We start from the raw sequence: 22,564 nt of genomic DNA, 5'->3' as shown, positions 1-22,564 counted from the left end.
TTCAGCATTTCATATACTACTTGTTTGGTGGTGGTGAACTCCTTTAGCTTTATCTTATCTGTGAAGCTCTTTATCTGACCTTCAATTCTGAATGATAACTTTGCTGGGTAGAGTAATCTTGGTTGTAGGTTCTTGCTATTCATCACTTTGAATATTTCTTGCCACTCCCTTCTGGCCTGCATAGTTTCTGTTGAGAAATCAGCTGACAATCTTTTGGTGCTCCCTTGTAGGTAATTGTTTTTCTCTTGCTGCTTTTAATATTCTTTCTTTGTCTTTTGCCCTTGGCATTTTAATTTTGTGTCTTGGTGTAGTCCTCTTTGGATTCCTTTTGTTTGGGGTTCTGTGCACTTCCTGGACTTGTAAGTCTATTTTTTTCACCAGGTGGTGGAAGTTTTTAGTCATTATTTCTTCCCATAGGTTTTCTGTATTTTGCTCTCTTCTGCTGGCACTCCCTATAAATCTGATGTTGGTATGCTTGAAGTTGTCCCAGAGGCTTCTTACACTATCTTCAACTTTTTGGATTCTTTTTTCTTTTTGCTTTTCCTGTTGAGTGTTTTTTGCTTCTTTGTATTTCAAATCTTTGACCTGATTCTTGCATACCTCTAGTCTGCTGTTGGGTCTCTGTATAATATTTTTTATTTCATTCAGTGTATGTTTAGTTTCTAATTGGTCCTTTTTTTATATCTGGCTACTCACCCCGAGTAATTAAGTTATAATCTAAATTAATATTTATTATAAACATTGATAGAAATTGTATAAGCCCGCAGCTAACATCATACTCAAAGGTAAAAAGTTGAAAACCTTTTCTCTAAGATTAGAAACAAGAAAGGAATGCCATTCTTGCAATTTTATTCAACACTAGAGGCCCAGTGCACAAAATTTATAGGATCCCTAGGCCTTGCTGGCGATTAGAGCCGATCTATGGGGTGACCAGCAGGGCAATCCTAGCCCCTGCTAGTACTCACCTTGGCTGGCCTAGTATTCACATGCTGGCCCCTCCTCCTCACCAGGCGCCTCCCTCTGTGGGGCGACTGGCAGGGTGATTGGGGAGCTCCTGCTGGCACTTGCCTTGGTTGGTGGCCTGGTGCCACCTGCTTGCTGGCCCAGTCCCGTGCTGCCACTGCTGGTCAGGGCCTGTGGGCTCGGGGCAGCTCCTGCATTGAGCATCCTGTGCCCGGATGGTCAGGGCAAGTCATAGCAACTGGTGGTTCTTCCAGTTGGTTGATTTGCATATTAGGGTTTATTTTTATTTTATTTGTTCATTTTATTTTTAAAAATATATTTTATTGATTTTTTACAGAGAGGAACAGAGAGGTATAGAGAGTTAGAAACATCTATGAGAGAGAAACATCGATCAGCTGCCTCTTGCACAGCCCCTGGGGATGTGCCTGCAACCAAGGTACATGCCCTTGACCAGAATCGAACCTGGGACCCTTGAGTCCATAGGCCGACACTCTATCCACTAAGCTAAAATGGTCCCTGCAGGTTTTATTATATAGGATAGTATGTAAAGTCCTAACCAGTGCTATTCAGCATACAATTGGAAAGAAAGAATTACAACTGTCATTCTTTGCAGATGACATAATACTATATGTAGAAAACCCTAAAGACTATAAAAAAAATTGGTAGAACTAATAAATTCAGTAAAGTTCCAGGATATAAAATTAATATTAAGAAATTGGATACATTTTTACACATTAAGACTATCAGAAAAATTAAGAAAACTCCCATTTACAGTTACAGCAAAAGCATAAAATAGGAATAAATGTAACCTAGGAGGTGAAAGACCTTACACTGAAACCTATGACACTGATGATACTGAAAACACAAATAAATGGAAGGATAGTCTGTGCTTATAGGAAGAATTAGTATTTTTAAAATGTTCATATTACTAAGGCAATCTATAGATTCAGTGCAATCCCTATCAAAATACCATGGCATTTTTCACAGAAATATAACAAACAATTCTAAAATTTGTATAGAACCACAAAGACCCTAAAGATAGCCAAAGCAATCTTGAGAAAGAAGAACATAGCTAGAGTCATTATGTTTCCTGATTTTAAACTATATTATAAAACTATAATAATCAAAATAGTGTGGTACTAGCATAAAAAGACTCATAAAATCAATGGAGTAAAACAGCATAGAAACAAACCCATACATATATAGCCAACTACTTTTTGACACAGTAAGGAAGACTATACAATGGGGAAAGGACAGTCTTCAATAAATGATGTTGGAAACACTGGACAGCCACATGCAAAAGAATGAAACTGGACCACTATCTTATACCATACACAAAAATCAACTTGAAAATAAAACCTTTAAATATAAAACTCCTAGGAGAAAACATAAGCAGTAAGTTCCTTAACAGTTTATTTTTGAATTTGACACTAAAATAAAAAATAAAAAAGTGGGACTACATCAAACTAAAAACTTGCACAACAAAGGAAACCATCAAGAAAATCTGAAATGAAAATACTTATAAATCATATATTTGATAAGGGGTCAATATCCAAAATTTATAAAGAACTCATACAACTTAATAGCAAAAAACAGCAGAGGCTCTGAATAGACATGTTTTCAAAGAAGACATAAGGTAGCCAGTTACCTGAAAAGATGTTTGACATCACTAATCATCAGGGAAATGCAAATCAAAACCATGGAAGTTATTACATCATACATATCTGAATGACTATTACAAAATAGTTAACATGTGTTGCCCTGGCTGTTATGGCTCAGTTGGTTGGAGTGTCATCCTGTGCACTGAAGGATCTCAGGTTTGAATCCTGGTCAGGGCACATACCCTGGTTGTGGGTTCAATTCGCAATCAGAGCATATACCAGAAGCAACTGATGTTTCTCTCTCACATCGATGTTTCTTTCTCTTCCTCTCCCTTTACCATCCTTTCTCTCTAAAAATCGATTAAAACAAAAATGTTGGGTAAGGATTAAAAAAATAAAAATCACTTGGCTGGCATGGTGCAGTAGTTGAGCATTGACCTATGAACCAGGAAGTCACGGTTAGATTATTAGATTTTTGGTCAGGGGATATATCTGGGTTGCGGGCTCAATCCCCAGTGTAGGGCGTACAAGAAGCATCCGATCAATGATTCACTCTCATCTTGATGTTTCTCTCCCTCTCATTTCCTTTCTGAAATCAATAAAACATATTACAAATAAATAAAGTCAACAAGTGTTGGCAAGGATGTAAAGAAAAGGAAACCCTTGTACACTGTTGATGAGAATGTAAATTGGTGCAGCCACTACAGAAAACAGTAAGAAGGTTCCTCGAAAAATTAAAAATAGAACTATCATATGATCCTTCAGTTTTACTTGTGGGTATTTGAGAGAAAGGAAAACACTAACTTAACCATGTTCATTGCAGCCAAGACATGGAAATAACCTAAGGGTACATTGATGGAGAAATGGGTAAAGAAAATGTGATATATGTGTATATTTTATATTTAATCTTATTTTGCCATAACAATGAGTGAACTCTTGCCATTTGTAATATGGATAGACTTTAAAGGCATTGTGCTTAGTGAAATAAGTCAGACAGAGAAAAACAAATACTATATATGTGATAAATCTCCCCTAGATGTGGAACTCAAAATAATAAAATTAAAAACCCAAAACACCAAATTCATAGATACAGAGACTGGATTGATGGTTGCCAGAGGTATGGGGTGGGAGGTGAGCAAAATAGGTAAAGGAGGTCGAAAGCCACAAATTTCGAGTTATAAAAGAAAGAAACCTACGGATGTGATGTATAGCATGGTGACTATAGTTAATGATACTGTATGTATATTTGAAAGTTCCTAAGTGAGTAGATCTTAAAAGTTCTTATCACACCCAAAAAAAATGTATAACAATGTAAGGTGATGTATGGTAACTGGACTTCTTACCATGATCATTTCACAACATATAATCTTTATCTTGAAAACATGAAAGTAATATAATGTTATATATCATCAGTATTATAATAAAAATATTTTGGTCACAAAGATTTTCATTATGTGTTTAGTTATTGACAACTTATTCACACAGTCACAGAATTCCACACTTTAAGTATAACTTCATGTCCGACCTCTGAACCAGGAGATCAGGGTTTGATTCCTGGTGAAGGCACATGCCTGGGTTGCAGGCTAGATCCCCAGTAAGGGATGTGCAGGAGACAGCTGATCTATGATTCTCTCTCATCCCTGATGTTTCTATCTCTCTCTATCTCTCCCTTCCTCTCTGAAATCAATTTAAAAAATAATAACTTCATTGGTTCAGTGGTTTGAGCACAATTATTTTTTGTATTGATTATAAATATAGTAGTGTTCATTAAATAAAATCCAGATAACTGATAAAACAAAATAATTCATTTCCTTATATGTTCATAAATTTTATTTGCCAAGATATTAATATATGGATTTTTTTAGGTAGAGGTATAGAAAATGGCAGCAGAATAGACAGACACGTTCCCAGCATTGTCCTGGAGCAGAAAGAAAGAACAACTGAGAGTCGCACGGAGAGTGTTTGTTAGCAAGCTACAGGATAGCTAAACTCCAGGAGAAGGTGGGAGACTACTAGACAGGGTTCCCCTGACCTGGCAGCCCCCACTGCGGCTGGGTCCCCTCCTGGAGCTACCTATGGGCTTGGACGGGGAAATCTGACCATCTTTAAAGGAAAAGTGGATCTTGTCAGAGGCCTGAATATCCACAGCAGCAGTGACACTGAGTTCCAGGCAGTGCGAACACTTGGACTCAAAGGAGCGCACCACCGCACAGCAAAAATATCAGATTTTGCGGGGATAGGATGAGCCCCCATGAAGAAATTCAGAAGCTGGAGGACCGGGGCGGTGTTTATAAGGAGAAGCCCCGGGCTGTTGGGCTGGTGTGTCCCCTTATTGTGGAACGGGCTTCTAATAGGGGAGATATCTAAAGAAAAGCCCAGTGTAAGCAGAAAGAAGGAAATAATAAAGATAAGAGTGGAGATAAATGACATAGAGACCAAAGAAACAATAAAAAACGATCAACAAAACCAAGAGCTGGTTCTTTGAAAGGAAAAACAAGATTGATGAACCTCTAGCCAGACTCACCAAGAAGCAAAGAGATGGGACCCAAATAAAGAAAATCAGAAATGAAAGAGGTGAAATATCAGACCCCCGCTGAAATAAAAAAGATATTTAAAAAAAATAATACAACTCTATTCCAACAAACTGGACAACCTGGAGAAAATGGATATATTCCTGGAAAAATATAACCTTCCAAAACTCAATCAGGAACAATCTAAACAGCTCAATAATCCAGTAACTATGGAAGAAATTGAAGCAGTCATCAAAAGCCTGGGGCCAGACGGCTTCACAGGAGAGTTTTACCAAACATTCAAGGAAGAACTAAAACCTAAACACCTCAGACTGTTCCAAAAAATTCAAGAGGAAGGAACACTTCCAAGCTCCTTCTATGAAGCCAGTATCACCCTAATACCAAAACCAGATACAGACAGCACAATGAAAGAGAATTACAGGCCAATATCCCTCATGAACATAGATGTCAAAATCCTCAACAAAATTCTAGCAAATCAGCTTCAGCAGTACATCAGATAGATCATACACCATGACCAAGTAGGATTTATCCCAGGAATGCAAGGATGGTACAATTTCCACAAATCAATAAACATGATACATCACATAAACAAATTGAGAGAAACAAGTCACATAGTCATATCAATTGATGCAGAAAAAGCATTTGACAAAATCCAACACACTTTCTTGATAAAAATTCTCAACAAGTGGTAATAGAAGGATCATACCTCAACATAATAAAAGCTATATATGATAAACCAACAGCCAACATATTCAATGGGCAAAAATTAAAATCATTTCCCCTAAGAACAGGAACAAGACAGGGATACCTACCCTTACCACTCCTGTTTGGTACAGTACTGGAACTATTAGCCATTGCAATTAGATACGAAGAAGAAATAAAAGGCATCCAAATTGGAAAAGAAGTAAAGCTGTCCTTATTTGCAGATGACATGATATTGTACATAAAAAAACCAAAACACTCCATCAAAAAACTAATAGACTTAATAAATGAATTCAGCAATGTAACTGGATACAAAATTAACACCAACAAATCTATGGTATTTCTATACACCAATAATGAACTTACAGAAAGATAGACTAAAAAAAATCCCATTTACCATGGCACCAAAAACTTAAGATATCTAAAGACCTATATAGGAAAAACTACAGGACACTGAGAAAAGAGATAGAGGAAGACATAAACAGATGGAAGAACATACCATGTTTATGGGTTGGTAGATCAACATAATTAAAATGTCCATACTATCCAAAGCAATCTATAGATTCAATGCACTCCCCATTAAAATACCAATGGCATATTTCACAGACCTAGAAAGAACTCTCAAAAATTCATCTGGAATTATAAAAAGACCCCAAAAAGCCACAGTAATCTTGAGAAAGAAGAATAAATTAGGAAGGACCTCAATACCAGATTTCAAGCTGTAGTACAAAGCCACTGTTCTCAAAACTGCCTGTTACTGTCAAAAGAAAAGACATATAGATCAATGGAACAGAATAGAGAATCCAGATATTGATCCAAACCACTATGTTCAATTAATATTTGACAAAGGAGGCAAGGACATACAATGAAAACAGTCTCTTCAATAAATGGTGTTGGGAAAACTGGACAGATACATGCAAAGTAAATAAACTAGATCACCAACTTACAACATACACAAAAATAAACTCAAAATGGATACAGGGCTTAAATATAAGATGGGAAACCATAAAAATACTAGAGGAATCCACAGGCAGCAAAATCTCAGAGATATGCCAAAAGAACTTCTTCACTGATACTGCCCTTAGGGCCATGGAAGCTAAAGAGAAAATAAATAAGTGGGACTACATCAAAATAAAATGCTCTTGCATTGAGTGTCTTCCCCCTGGTGGTCAGTGTGCATCATAGCAACTGGTCATTCTGGTCATTCTGGTTGCTTAGGCTTTTATGTATAGAGATTTAAAAAAACATTTAAAAAATTTTGTTGATTTTAGGGTGGAAAGAAAAATGGGGAGAAAGGGTAAAGAAGAGAAAGAGGTCAATTTGTTATTCCACTTATTGATCTTATTAATACATTAATTGGTTGATTTTTGTATGTCCCTTGACCAGGACTCGCAAAGGCATATTGGGATGATGCTCTTACTTATTAGCTACCTAACCCATCTCTCTCTTTTAAAAACCATCCACTTAACCAAGGTAAAATATCTATGTTTTTCAGAAGCCTATTGTTTAAAATCTCTTTTCATCCTTCTCCCTTTTCTCCCCAGCTAAACCCTATCATGCAAAGCCAGGAATTTTTTTGAATCTGTAGATACTGAAGCTCACAGAAGTAAAAACAACCACAACCAAAACATTCGTGCTGACAGACTGTGGAATTTTTAACTCACAACTATCATAACAAATATCTCATGCCATGAAATCACTGCGACCGCAGCACTAGCTCCTGGCAACACATGTCTCTTTCTTCTCAGCTCTATGACACATGGAATTACCATCTTGTTAGATCTCGTTGGCAGCCTCAGGGAGAAGTGTTGAAATAGCTTAAGTTCATAAGCAGCGCACACTTACCTAAGCTTGACCTTGTATTGGACCTTTCTATTATTGCGTGCTTACTGGGGTTATTTAACACTGAGCGTTTGGCCAGCGAGATGTCAGCAGTGACCCTTGTGATGGATATCCTGTTGGGAAAAAAGTAACATAAGACCCCGAGGTTATTAATTGAATAAAAAGGGACAGAAATACATACTTCAAACTTATCTAAGTATACAATATATATATTATGGCCATATTTTCAAACAAAAAAAGGGTACTTGCTCAGTCATTATTTTTATCCTGTGACACTTAGCATTTATTGGTTCTTTACTAAGTGCCAGGCATGTACTAAACATTATCTCATTACTGGTGCTATCTCATTAAATTATCCTCAAAACGCTAGCAATGAGGTTTATTATCATTACTACTCTTATTGATGAAGAAAATGCCCCATAGGTAGGTTTTTCATTCAGGGTTACATATTAACCAAAAATGACAAAGCTGGGATTTGAACCCAGGCTCCTTGAGCCATATTCAGCCCTTGTGTTATAGGCCCTCCCGTAAGTAGGATGCTGTGATTGGCATGAAAATGAGTAAGAACAAGTTTAACATGGTCTTTCCTCAGAGAGCTGAATCAACTGGCAGAGATCAGCAATAAAGAAGAAAATAAATTAATAAAGTAATTATAGATTAAGATGAGTGTTGTGAAGAGGACACAGAGGGTGTTGTGACAGTAGTTGGGGTGTGTGTGTGTCATTTTGGTTAGGGTAGAAATGAGAACAACAAAATCTGAAAGCTAGAAAGGTGCAAATTACTTAGAATGGAGAAAGCTGAATATTTCACCCAGCAGTAGGAAGAGGTGTGGGGAAAACTAGAAGGGTCACAATACCTTTGAAGAAGGTGAAAGGGAGACTAGGATCAGGAGGTTTAGTTAGAAGTGTTTCAGAGTTAGAGCCCTCCACCTCCCGTCTGCTACATCAAGTCACCAGGTGACCATCCTTTCCCTATGTGCTGGTTTAGTCTCTACAGGCAATGAAACAGAGGGTCTCTGAGGGGACCCAAGACAGAGTCGAGAAGACATATTATTTGGAAAAGAAAGGATTATAAAGGGAACATTTTCATCTGGGGAATCTGACCTCCAAAGAGGAAAGACCCAAAGATAATGACATTGGAGGTTTTCTACATAGATTGTCCAGTGAGGTTATTCTGCAAGGAAATAAAGTTGACAAGCTCCACCTATGGGCACAATTTCTAATTGATCATTTCAAGTCCCATTCTTAAATCTGAGCACAGCAACATTCACTAGGCATTCTTAGGTAAACCTCTCACATGAGAGACCAAAATAAAACTATTAATAACATTAAAAGTTGGAAGCTAAGAAATGAGTATAACTATATATAGGACAAAAATACCTATTTCAAAAAAGAGATTTTGGAAATTAAATATATAACAGTAGAAACAAAAATTAAAAAGAAGAGCTAGCTATTCTGATTAGCTCTTATTTTCAATTTTTGGTTCTATATACAGATGGATATCATGAACAAATCAACAAATGACAGATGCAGGCAGGATGTGGAGAAAAAGGAACCCTCGTGCATTGCTGGTGGGAATGCAGACTGGTGCAGTCACTGTGGAGAACAGTAAGGGGTTTCCTAAAAAAACTAAAAATGGAACTCCCATTTGACCCAGTGATCCCACTTTTAGGAATATATCCAAAGAAACTGGAAACACCAATTAGAAAGGACATTTGCACCCCTATGTTCATAGCAGCACAATTCACCATAGCTAAGATTTGGAAACAGCCTAAGTGCCCATCAACAGATGAGTGGATGAAAAACTGTGGTACATCTATACAGTGGAATACTATGGTATGGTAAAAAAAGAAAAGAAGGAATTCTTACAATTTGCAGCAGCATGGATGGAACTGGAGAGCATTATGCTAAGCGAAATAAGTCAGTCAGAGAAAGATAAATATCACATGATCTCATTCATTTGTGGAATATAATGAAAAACACAAACTGATGAACAAAAATAGAACCAGAGACAGAGAAGTATCGATCAGACTGTCAAACCTCAGAGGGAAGGTAGAGAAGGGTGGGGGTAAAGGGGAGAGATCAACCAAAGGACTTGTATTCATGCATATAAGCCTAACCAATGGACAGACACCAGGGAGGACATGAATGGGGTGATGGGGGACAAAAGGGAGGTAAGGACACATATGTAATACCTTAATAAATAAAAATAAAAAGAAACAAAAACAAAAGAAGATCTAGAAGATAAAGTTAAGGACATCTTCTAAAACTGAAGTGACAAGATGGAAAATAGAAGAAAAGTATGAAAATTAGAGTTATCTAGAAGTTCAACTTCCAAATAGTAAGATGTCCACAAAAAAGAGAATAATAAAAACAGACAACAGGAAACTAATTTTTTTTTTAAAAAAATCCAGAATTAAGAGTGACTTCTCCAATTTGAAAGGGTCTAGCACAAAGGTTGATGACATATACATAAATTTCATAACACTGGGGACAAAGCAAAATTTCCAGAGGAAAAAACAGGTCCCATGGAGCAAAAAACCTTAAAAATTCTGAGGGAAAATTATTTCAATCTGCATCCCATCACCATTTTAACTATCAGTTAAATGTAAGGGTGGAATAACAACATTTTATATTGTAAAAATATTTAATTAATTAATTTATTTTTTAGAGAAAGGAGGGGGGGGGTGGGGAGATGTGACAGTGAAACAGCAATCAGCTGCCTCCTGCACACCCTGACCAGAGATAGAGCCCATAGTCTGGGCATATGCCTTGACCAGGGATCAAACTAGCAACCTTTTTGCCCATCCAACTGAGCCACACTAGCCAAGGCTAAAGACATTTTTAGACATTCAGGTCTCAAAAATTTTTTTTATGTACTCTTTCTAGGGAAACTATTAGACGATGTTGTTGACTGAAATGACAGGGTAAACCCTGAAAGAGATGGAGGGAACTAGGAGAAAGGGCTCCAAAAGGAAAGGTGACAGCAATCCCAAAGATAGTGACAAAGAATGTCCCAGAATGGCGAATGTGCACCAGCACAGAGGGCACCCATCCAGATGGTAGCAGCCCAGCCAAGGACAAAGGTGAGAGACCACCTGGTGCATCTGAATCTCCTGTGAGGAGATTCAGACAGCTGGGGAGAATCTGGGGCTGAATTAGTGCCAAATATATAGAAAATTAAGTATAAAAGGTAAAAGGATTTATCTCATAGTACCACAAACACTTAGGAAAGAGTAATCACAGTGCATGACATGTATTATTGATGTATTATTTACATGGCTACAATACATACTAAAAAATGGAGCTAGCCAAAAATACCAACTTAACTGTTGAGAGACTAGAGAATGAGATATGTATGCAGGTATGTGTGAGAGAGAGAACTGTGCATGCAAGTTACATATTCTTCACGGGGGAAGTCAATGGGTAATGATTAAGACTGAAATCTTAAGTAGCAAATAAAGTATGTTATTGAGAGGCAAGGAGTAAACACCAAAAACACCAGCTAACGCAGTTAACATTGGTTGCCTTTGGCAGAGGAATGCATTTGGGACAATGTAGAAAGGGATTGCTGAATTTTGCAAAAAAATGTATGTGTCCTAAAGTCGACCCTTTGTGAGTTGGGACCATTCATGGAGTGTCATATCTACTATCACCTTCATGATACAGAATAATTCCATTTCTCCCCAAGTTCCCCTGTGCTACCCTTCTGTGGCCAATGCTGCCTCTATCCCACCTCTGGCAACCATGGAGCCCTGTGGATGCTGTGGGCAGGGTCTTCTAGGCAGAGGGAAGAGTGAGCCCCTGAGGTGCCCGCAGGGCATGTACTAGTGCAGCCGAGGGGGACCCAAGCACTGCTGGTGACCAAATCTGAGTCCTGTGTCTCTAAAGAGGCTGCCGTGCTTGGGCACTATCCTGGAATTACAGTGATGACAAAACAGGAGTGTCTCAAGCCTGACCCCATTCAGCAGAAGGACAGGGTTTCTGTAACATCACTCCCTTTGTCCCCATGCTTTCTCCTTTCTGCACGTGGTGCTGTCCAGCCGGGTGTCCACTGACCTGCTTATGTGACAAGCTGTGTGAGCTGCCTGAGACAGGCTACCACACTATTTCAACTCCTTAACTTATGCTTGGGGAATTGTCATTACTTGAATTTCCACCGGGAAAAAAAGACCTTGAAAGTCATTAGGCAAAATTATGGGAACAATTCAGTTTAGAGGAGTGGTTTTCAACCCTCCTGGTACTTCAAAATTGCCATATAAGCGTTTCAAGTTACATGAGGTCCTGCCCTAGAGATTTGGTTGCAATTAGTCACAAAGGTGGAATATAAACCCTTGCTTTTTATTTCATTTTTAAAACACTGTTGGTGATACTAATATGCAACCGAGGTAGACAGCACTAGTTTAGGAGGAGTTATCTCACATCCAAGACAATTTTCCACCAAATAAAGTGATGTAACGTTTCCCAGGATTACTGAATTTTGATTAAGATCCTGTCACACCAGTTTCAATATGTACATATCCCTACAGCAATGCGGTATGAATTCTAGACACTTCAGTGGCAAGAGCTGACATTTTCACAACACTGCAAGGACAACCGAACTCATCACTAACAGTAGCCTTCCTCCTCGTCCCCGATTCCCTGGCTAATTTACCTGTCCTTGTCCTACCGGGTGAGTTGGGAAATTGTTTTGTTTACATGCCACAGATGATGAGGGTCATGCAATGTAAATGGGCCACTCTGTTCACACAAAGAAAGAATGATTTGCCATCTCTTCTTCACCCTGGCGCCCTTCAATGCTGTTTTAACACTAGGGTCCTGTTTGTGACAACTCCCAGGGCTGCCGCAAATGAACACAAATAGATTTAAGGACAGAAAAGATTCCTATCTAGAATCTTTTCATCACCAACACTTTGTTTCATATTTGCTCCTCTTGGGTTTTAATTTTTAAAAATATTATTTATTAAAAAATAATTATTGTTGAAAGTATTACTGATGTCCCCCACCCCCCATCATTGACTCCTTCTAGCCTGCCTCCACCCCCTCGCCCCAGGCCTCCCCACCCCACTGTCTGTGTCCATGGGGTATGCATATATGCATATAAGTTCTTTGGTTGATAACTTCCCACCCACCTACCCACCCAACCCTGCCTTCCCTCTGAGATTCATCAGTCTGTTCCATTCTTCAATGTCTCAATCTATTTGGTCCAACATTTATTTTGTTCATTAGATTCTACATATGAGTGAGATCACATGATACCTGACTTTCTCTGACTGGCTTATTTTCACTTAGCATAATGCTCTCCCAGGTTCCTCCATGATGTCTCAGAGGGTAAGAGAGCTTCCTTTTTTTATTGCTATATAGTATTCCAGGGTGTAAAGGTACCACAACATTTTATCCACTCAGCTACTGCCGGGCACATGGGCTATTTCCAGATTTTAGCTATTGTAAATTGCACTGCTATGAATATAGAGGGGCATACTTTTTTTTTTCTTCTGATTAGTGTTTTAGATTTCTTAGAATGTATTCCTAGAAGTGGGATCACTGGGTCAAATGGCAGTTACATATTTAATTTTTGAGGAAACTCCATACTGCCCACAGTGTCTGCATAGTCTGCATTCCCATCAGCAGTGCACTTTTCTCCGCATCCTCACCAACACTTGTTGTGTGTTGATTTGTTGATGGTAGCCATTCTGACAGGTGTGAGGGGATACCTCATTGTTGTTTTATTTTGTATCTGTCTGATAATCAGTGACTGAGGATTTTGTCAAAAGCTCACTTTAGTGAAGTGTCTATTAGGTCCTTTCCCCATTTTTGTTTATTTTATCTTTTAACATGACAATTCACGCAAAGTTGTACTTGAAGATAACCATGGAAGCTAGTGTGACATAAAAGGCAAGTCAGGACAACGCCTTCAAATCCTCGGGTGCCAACATCCAGCCTCCTGCCTTCAAGGATGCCCCCCACACACCCAGGGACCCACACAAGGGGCAGGGAATTGTGCAACAACACAAACATTTTGTTAAAAAGAAAATGGAATGGCCATCTGCCTAGGACAGCTTCTATGTCAATATAATGTAGTTGAAACCAGAATTGTCTCCAGAGACCCTGGTCTCAACTGCTTGTCAGCATGACTCCAAGGGGTGCAGACACTACCCGTACATGAGTGAAGGCCCATGATGGTCAAGGTTGGAGGTTTGCCCATTTTTTAATTGGATTGTTTATCTTACTTTAGTTAAATTGCATGAATTCTTATGTATTTTGGATACATTTAGTTTATTTAATAGATAATTCATGAGTAATTTACTTTTTCCTGATGCTTCTGCTGACTTTCCACCCTCTGTTGTTACCTTGGCTTGCCAAAAGCGAATATATTTAATGATTCAGATACTCTGAAGGTCTTGCCATGAGTTAAAAAAAAAAAAAAAAAAAAGTTAAAATTTCTATGGCTTTTTGCCTTCTGCCTTATAGACTCTATTACTTCCTTGGATGATCTTTCATTGTGGTCAAAGGCCTAGAAAGTTGAACTCCAGCTCTATGAGTCAACATGAGCCAAGGTGGGTCCATTAATAAAGCCATATGGAAATTACTTCTGGCCGGAAACAAAAGATTGATACAACATGCAGATATTTTGTTTATGCATTTCTTAAAAGAAACCAGTCTGAATGGCTGATACTTTATAACACGGGTCCAAGATACACCCTATGGCTGGAATCTATCTTCCAAATTAAAAACGCACTCAGGTTTAAACCGAAGTGGGAAGTCAGGAAATTCCATCTCGTTTCCCCATCTTTGGCATTTTGGAAAGGGCAGCAGGTTACCTCTGTCACAGAGAGCGTGGTGCCTGGCCTAGCAGAATTTTCTGAGTGTGCACGCTCATGGGACAGTTCCAAATTGTGATAGATGACAGAGCCAAGAATAAAGAAGTGAAAGCTAAATGGCCCAATTAGAGGTATGCCTTTTATACTTGGCCTGAGAGCCCGGGACCAAGCCAAAGGCCCAAGAATGAAGCTGTGTTTCTTGGCACAAAATAAAATATATTTCATAAAGCAATGGAAAACAAAAATGTCTAATTAAGAACATTTGGTTAGGTAGACTTTTATCATAAAGCCTTTTTATACCTTGAACTGTGTTTTCCTTTTCTGTCTCTTTCAGTCCTTTGCTTGATTACTAACCACACTTGTCCTATAAAAATTTCTCCCTCTGTCCTTGCCTCCCCTCCCAAAAGTCAATATAAATTAGAAAAATGGTTGCAGAAGCAGGAGTGGTCAAAGGAGAAAGTACTGTATTAAGAAATCTAAAAAAACACTGAAATCTACAGATACCATCTATTGTATTGTTAGGATCGAAGAAGAAAAGGAGTGTGGAGAAGAGAGGCAGCACACGTACCTTGCTAACAATGCAGAAATACTCACCAGCCCTGTATTTTGAAGTTTCCACTTTAGACTCCTATCAGAAGTTGTCTTAACCTTTACTATAGCGCCCACTGGTTATCTGATTCCAGGCTGCCTTTCAATAGACTGTAAGTACGTAAGGTCCTATCTGCTTTTCTCCTCATAATGCCTGGCACAGAGATGATGATTAATGCTCAATAAGGATTTATACAAGCAAGTTGAGGGGAGAGAAGAGGCGAGAAAAAGGAGTAAGTCTAAGAAGATTAACATGACACAGCAGACATGGCCCGGCCTTGTTACCAGTCACTCTCTGCCTACACTTGACTTGAGGAATGTTAAGTAGCTTGCCTCTCATATATGCTGTGTCACATCTGGTAGGCATGCCCCTTATATTCCTAATTCACTTGGTGGTAAAATCATAGGTTCCATTTTAAAACTCTTCCTGGATGTTGACATCCCTAAATCAGTGTTAACCCTTCCTCTGTTTATGCTTCCTGTACCTTGGACACACATCTGCTGAGCTGCCTTTTCATTTGCTTTATATTTTACTGCTTGAGATTTTAATTTATGGTTTACACATGGGCTCCTTGTAGGCAAAGACAGTGAGTGGCTTCAACATCTCTGCGTTTCTCAGCCCTGGCTGGGTAGGTCATTTGGTTAGAGCATCATCCCAATACACCAATGTTGCAGTTTCAATCCCTGGTCAGGGCGCATACAGGAATCAACCAATAACAAGAAAGTGTGTGTGTGTGTGTGTGTGTGTGTGTGGTTCCAGAGACCAAACAAAGAATTTAAAAGAGATGTGTTTCACCATGTCAATTAAGAGAAGGGCTACAGATTCACTTGGGAACTAGCCTTGTGAGGGTCACTGACAGGACTAGCTTTGGTTGAGTGATGGACACATAACTTGTTCAAGGAATTTTGTTATAAAGAAAAGGAGAAAAATGAGACAGCTAGAGGGAAAATGAGATCAACTTTTTTTGTTGAAGGAACTACACTGTATATGCTTATAATATTGAGGAGAGAGGAAAGGGTTGTTATGGCTGTTGGGGAGGGGATGGGGGATTGGGCCTAGCATCCAAGTTGGTGGTTTTGACCACTGTTAACAGTAACAAGAGAAAAGCAGGTACACAGGCAAAAATGCAAGTGGGAATATGTGTGGTGATGGGAACTCTTGGAAGTTCTCTGTCTCTATTTTCTCAGCGAAATAGGAAGCAAATTCATGGAGACAGTAAGATGATCAGGAGATGTTAGAGGTTTGAGGTGAGAGGAGCTGGCATGAACGTTATTAGAAGAGTAGAAAAGTGAATGGAAGAGGGATATTTATCATGACTCTGGGCAGCGATGAGGGCCAGCTGACCGTGAATTTGGGGTGAGACTACTCAGAAAGCATTTGGCCAAATTCAGCCTCTGGATGTAGGTGCAGGAACAATGAGATGTATTATCCAGGTTTGAGGAAGTGCCGAGCAAATATGACAAATATTTATGGCATCAGACTGAACTGGATAAACTTATTTCCTGTCACCCCATAGACCTCAGAGGGTAGCTCTCTTGGGATCACATGCCTGTCCCGCCATTTTTCAAGACAAAACCCACAATACCCAGGATTCTGAAATACTCACCGCCCTTCAAATCTGTGTTTTAAAAAATCAAACAATGCTTTTTGCATCATATCTGTGACCTGCAATTGAGGAAGCAATAAGTTAGGAGACAATAAAAATATTACCATTACAATAAAACTATTTTACTCTTCTTAAGAATGTCTGAAAACCCAGGCTTCCCATTTGGAAAAAGTAGCACGTGAGAACAAATTTTTCTGTTCTGAGCTCTGATCCAATGACAATTAAAAAGTCAAAGTTCCCTGAATTTATCCTGATGTTTTAATGATAACACATGACACCACGGTGGTTCCAGTCACCTCTCTTTCCTGGTTCCCTCAGGCTGAGTAAGCTGTAGCTAGCAGAAATCTCTAGAACAACAGCCATGAAAAATAAAAATAGGACACAACAGGAAGCAATGTATAGCACATGTTGAAGAACACCATGCTTTGTGGTAGGACCTCTTTAAGTTCTAAATTCAAGTCTGGAGAGAGAGGTGGGGTCACAAAGCAGTTCAGCACACAAAGGTCAGATGTGCTGCAGACAGCAGCTACCTACCTCGTACCCCTTCAGGGAAGGGCCCACCAAGACCACGGGGCGCATGGAAGGCACCACATCATAGGGAGGCGTGTGCTCTGTCTGCAGAGATAGGAGAGGACGTCAGGTGGTTAACAGGCAGGGGGAACATAAGCATTTTACGTAAAGCCTGTTCTTTCCAAACTCTGTAATATGAGGCACTGGCTTTCCAGACATTTCTTTCTTTAAAATTATTTTATTAACTTGCCTCTTTTCTAAATAAACCCAATCAAAGACTGGTCGGTTTATTTTTCTAAAGATTTCAGGTTATTGAATTGTCTACATTTTTTTTTCTCTCCTTAAGAAATGCTACTAACAGATGAGTTCCTAAAGCAGAAGGTGCTGCTTTTGAATGAGAACTAGTTGGTAGAACAGATAGAAACATGCCTCATGCAGAATAGGTGCTTTAGGCTTGACTGGAAGTTAAGATTGCTTTTCAGATGCATTGGAGTTTTCTGAAGAGCCACATTTGCCAGACCTAACATGGTTAAGTATAGAGAAAAGAAAGGTTTCATTACCTTTGTGTCTTAGGTGTTTGTCTTACCTGGGTAAAACCTAACTTCAAAACACTGTAACTCATACCAAATACTTGAAAAATCCCATTTTACTCTAAGAGTTTAACTTAGCAGGTATGCTTGTTTCAGTAAACAGTAATTCGGATTCCTATCCATAGCTTATGGCTGATATTGTTGGACTTTTGGTTTCTAAAAAGAAAGGTTTATGTGTCTCGGAGGAAAGGTGGACAATGTGTGATAACCGAGCCTGCTTCTGTGGCCTCAAAAAGTTCATCATTCACTTGCATCTCTAACATGCTTCTCAGGGGTGCCAAGTAGTGTCTCTGTTACATAACTAATCCATGTCTTCCTCCAGGGGGAGGAGGTAAACTTCGTAGCAATTTCTAAAACTTTCAAACCTTTTCAGCTTAACTGCTTAAAATAACATAATCAAAATTAAAATCAAAATCAAAATTTTTTCCAAACATCAGGTAACCACTAATTTTTGATTATATAAAAAATGGCTATTTTGATAGTAAAACTATCACACACTGATTCCCAAAATGACATCTTTTAATGCAGAATAGAGATATGAGGTTGTAGACCTGAAGTAAACAAATCACTGTGATATGAATTTTTCTGCATTAAAGAGCATCTGAAAAAAATACAGACCAACAGAAAAATATTCTTTAAACTGTTTTAAAAATCTGATAAAGTGATGTGCAAATGAATATAATTTTTGCATCAGCCTGTTGCTCCAGAACATCTTATTGCTGCTTAAAATTGCTCACTGCAAACTTTCTGAATTTGACCAAATTTAATTTGCTTATGAGGGAAATTAAAAACCATTTCAAATTTGAAAGCTTTCAGCTGAGCTTTCGCTAATGCCATAGGTAAATATACTCAAAAGGGGAGGAAATATTACTGTGATTGTGCTGTCAAATTTTACTGCTTAAAATCTTGTCTAGTATTCAAGATTAATTTTAAAAGCCATAATAAAGGTAGAATACATTTTTAAACAGAAATCAAACAAGACAAACATAATACAGTGACAGCACAAATGCCACACAAGCACCACTCTAAAAGCAGCCTAAAACACGGAGAACACTCTCATCATTGACTCTCAGGCTGTTTCCTGTTTTTGAACTCTGCTCTCTAAGTTGACCACACAATCAATAACATAAGAAGAATGAATACCAGTGCCGAAGGCATCATAAGCATATTTGTTAAATTATTTCAGTTGTACTACCTGGGATCATTCTGAAAATGTTTAGAAGCCAAGTCTTTATAACAATGAAGTATGAGAATTCTTTTTCCAGCAGTGTAATTAGGAATAAAAATTGCATACATTTTAGTAACAGCTACTAAGAAATTTTATTGCAAGTCATTAAGTATTAAGCGGCCCATTATTTGATAGGTCTTTGTTTCCTTCGATCTGTGACTGCCAGCTAGCAAAGGGTTACCCAATTCTGGCAATCAGTCAGCTTCTCAGTCAATAAGGGAGCTACAGAAATTACCTTATTTGATGGAATATTGGTACTTGGTGATCATGACATCATTTTTACCTACTCTTTCCTGTTCACCTTATATTGTTCAAATTCTTCAGTGGAAAAATTGTGATAAACATTTTTAAAGTTTTGGAATTTCAGAGTAAGGAGAGCTAAAAAATCTTATCTGCACTACCATGGTTTTAGTTCATGTCACTGTTCGCTGAAGCCGGGAGCAGTTCAGCAACAGTGGCTTTCTAGGATTTTGCATTATCTGCCACTTTTTCTGTGACAAGAAGATAGGACCACAAGAGATGGGCTGGGGCTTCTATATTAACACACACAAAAAAAAAGATCCAGGAGTTTTAATTTTAGCCTGGAGTGCTCAAGTCTTAACATAACTGTAATTTATTTAAAAAACAACAACTTTACAGTTCAGTATCTGACACCTCATTGATGAGGTCAGAGTTTCGCCACAGAGCAAAATACTGTGTGCAGAGGAAATGTGTTTAGGATGTGGAGCGTGGAGAACAGAGTAGGTCTTCCTCAGCATCTGTGTGCCATGATATACCGGGGTCGTGTAGGACATGGTGACATTAGGAAGTGTGACTATAGAGACAGCGGAATAGGCTGCGGAAAGTGGGGTATAAAAGAAGGGAAGGAATGTAAATGGCTGGGGAGGCCTCCTTCAAAAATATAGCTTTGAAGCTACAAAATGTGCTGAAAGGAACCAGACTTTGTCTGGAGTAAAGAGAGCTCAGGATTTGCTAGTTTTCGGTCAGGGCATGAGGCGCATCACTGCAGTGTCTTGGTTGGCCAGTGGCAAAGGTTCTGCGTATGGCCACCGCCCCATTGTCCAACGGGTGAGGTGCTGAAATTGGACCGATGGAGGAGGCACGAACATCGGGGGGAATATTTAGATATGACAATAGGAAAAACTCACAGTAAACCGCCAAAACAAGCCTGCAGTTTTCCACTGGTCTTGTTCATCTGCAGATTTTGCACCTAATGGATTAGAAGTTTAAATACTGACTAAATTAAGACTTGAACCATTTTGTTTTTTAGTACAAGCTATGTATCTGGATATCATCAATCAGAATCTAATATTGGTTTTAAAATGCTTGATTATAAGTTAAGTTGAGAAAAAAGAAAGAGACAAAGACAGGCAGAATAAGCATGCACAAGAGAGGTGCATCCCATTGTGTTGTCAGTGTTTGACATCCTTAAATGTGTAAACGAGTCCCCTTGGTGGTAGATATTATTCCATCAAAAAGGATAAGTACTGTAATGGTGCTTTCACAGGTCACTCACTGAATTTAGTCGGTTTGCAATGCCCAGACTCAATTAGCTGTCTGGTAGGCTCTTTCCTCCGGACGGAAATAATTGTATTTCATACGACTGTGGGATTGAATGCTAATGATGCCAGTGGCAGGATAAACACAGCTTATGTCAATGTAGACTTACCGATTTCTGCTTCAGCTTAGCTACAGCAGCATGGAAAAGAGACAAAGAATAACAGAGCATGCATGTTATTGGCTTATCAAAGGACGCAGACAGTAAACAGGACTAGAATGTGACGCAGTGCAGTTGAGCAGGCGGACAGATGGCAGCTCGGAAGTTAATGTTACCTTCTTAAAGAAGGGCATTCTTTTCTCTTTGGAGTGGGGTGACGTTACACTGTTTGCACTGGGCTTAGGGGAGCGGTGGTTTGCTGGAATATCATTTTCTTCTGCATCTAAGCCAGTAGCATCTATGTCTATAGCTATATACAGACAAACAATTCAAAAATCATCAGGTAGACAGGAGAGGAAAAAGAGGTTATAAAAAATAAAATGAGAGCAAGTAAAATTAACCTTAGTAAAAGATCTATAACGAGTGCTCAGCACAGTAAACAAAGTAAAATTTAAAGGCAAAGCACATTAAGAATACCATGTATTTAACTAACAAAACTGAGAGTGGCCCTCATGATATCTACTTTCAGAGTAAGGAGAGCTTACTTGATCAATTTTACACGAGAGCTCAAAAAAATATTTTCAGAAAGACATTTTTTACTTTGTAGTTTCAAACATGATATTGGTATTTTCCATAGCAACGTATCATACACCAGTATGGCACAGATCCCTTCACTTCTTACAGTATCTTCAACCAGCTTGTAAGCAATGAGCAACTCCCCTGGGCACCTCCATCATAGCTTACTTCAGAGTCCTCCTTGTGCTTGGTTTTGTGTGAAAACCAGGTGATGTGAAAAGGTTGACTCAAATTGCAACAGGCATTTAAAGGAAAGACAGAATTGAAAAATCCTAAATTCAGACTACACAAAGAAGTCATACGTGAAGGAATTGGCTCGGGGAAGGTTCCAGAGAAGGCAGGATTAAAAAGATTTCAAGATGATACGTGCCCCGGATTGAAGGGCGGGCATGACTGACAGCTGCTGGGGAAACGCTGGGTCCAGCGGTCTCCGAAGGGGGCGTGGAGATTTCCAGTGGTTTCTGTAAAGCCACGTGGTCCATGGAAGGCGCAGGGCAGAAGGGCACACAGGCCGGAGAGAATAGATCTTCACTTTTCAAAACCTTCCACCCCAAAAAGATATCACTTCAAAATTAGTGCTAATAATAATAATAATAATAAAGGCCCACCGTGTCATCTTGACGTTTATAAGATGCTTCCCTGTGCAATTACTAGAGAATTTTATTGACTGGAAAGGATTTTAAAGATCATCTTCAGTCCTCTTATTTTTAAGATTTAAAAGATATCAACTCTCTCTCTTTTTAAAAAAATAAATCTTTATTGTTCATATTATTACAAATGTTCCTCATCCCCCCCCCCTCCATTGCTCCCCTCCACCAGGTTTCCACCCCACCCTCTGCCCTTTCCCCACCCCGCATTGTCCTCATCCATAGGTGCACAGTTTATGTTCACACACCTGCCTCTTCCCACAACCCCCTCACCCCTTTTCCCCAAGAATCGTCAGTCCACTCCCATTCCATACCTCTGATTCTATTATATTCACCAGTTAATATTGTTCATCAGATTTTTCTTTAATTCCCTTGGTTTTTAGATTCACTTGTTGATAGTTAGGTATTTGTTGTTCATAGTTTTTATCTTTATTTACTTTCTCTTCCGAAAGAACCCCCTTCAGCAATTCATATAATTCTGGTTTGGTGATGATGAACTCCTTTAGCTTTTTTTTTTTTTATTAGTGAAGCTCTTTATCTGGCCTTCGATTCTGAGTGATAGCTTTGCTGGATAGATTATTTTTGGCTGTAGGTTCTTGCTATTCATCACCTTGAATATTTCTTGCCATTCCCGTCTGGCCTACATGGTTTCTGTTGAGAAATCAGCTGACAATTGTATGGGTGCTCCTCTATAGGTAACTA

At 38.8% G+C, this 22,564-nt stretch overlaps 1 protein-coding gene across 8 annotated transcripts in view; it reads right to left on the bottom strand.

The window, feature by feature from the left end:
- CACNB2 (calcium voltage-gated channel auxiliary subunit beta 2) overlaps window positions 1–22,564 on the bottom strand; it is a 357,975-nt gene that overhangs the window by 14,848 nt on the left and 320,563 nt on the right. For 4 of the 8 annotated variants that reach the window (XM_084868414.1, XM_084868416.1, XM_084868417.1 and 1 more), the window contains 4 exons: window positions 20,816–20,949; window positions 17,189–17,269; window positions 16,655–16,713; window positions 7,643–7,752 (listed from right to left, as the gene is read on the bottom strand). In XM_084868414.1, coding sequence (XP_084724540.1) covers window positions 7,643–7,752; window positions 16,655–16,713; window positions 17,189–17,269; window positions 20,816–20,949 — 384 coding nt within the window. Of the gene's footprint in view, window positions 1–7,642; window positions 7,753–16,654; window positions 16,714–17,188; window positions 17,270–20,130; window positions 20,193–20,651; window positions 20,672–20,815; window positions 20,950–22,564 lie in introns of all 8 variants that reach the window. The other 4 variants (XM_084868415.1, XM_084868418.1, XM_084868420.1 and 1 more) reach the window with 2 other exon arrangements.

This window comes from Pipistrellus hanaki, assembly GCF_964339955.1.
Source record: "Pipistrellus hanaki genome assembly, chromosome: 1".
NCBI classification, from domain to species: Eukaryota; Metazoa; Chordata; class Mammalia; order Chiroptera; family Vespertilionidae; genus Pipistrellus; species Pipistrellus hanaki.
The sequence above is the reverse complement of the archived record's forward strand: the minus strand, read 5'-3'. Positions and strand labels throughout refer to the sequence as shown.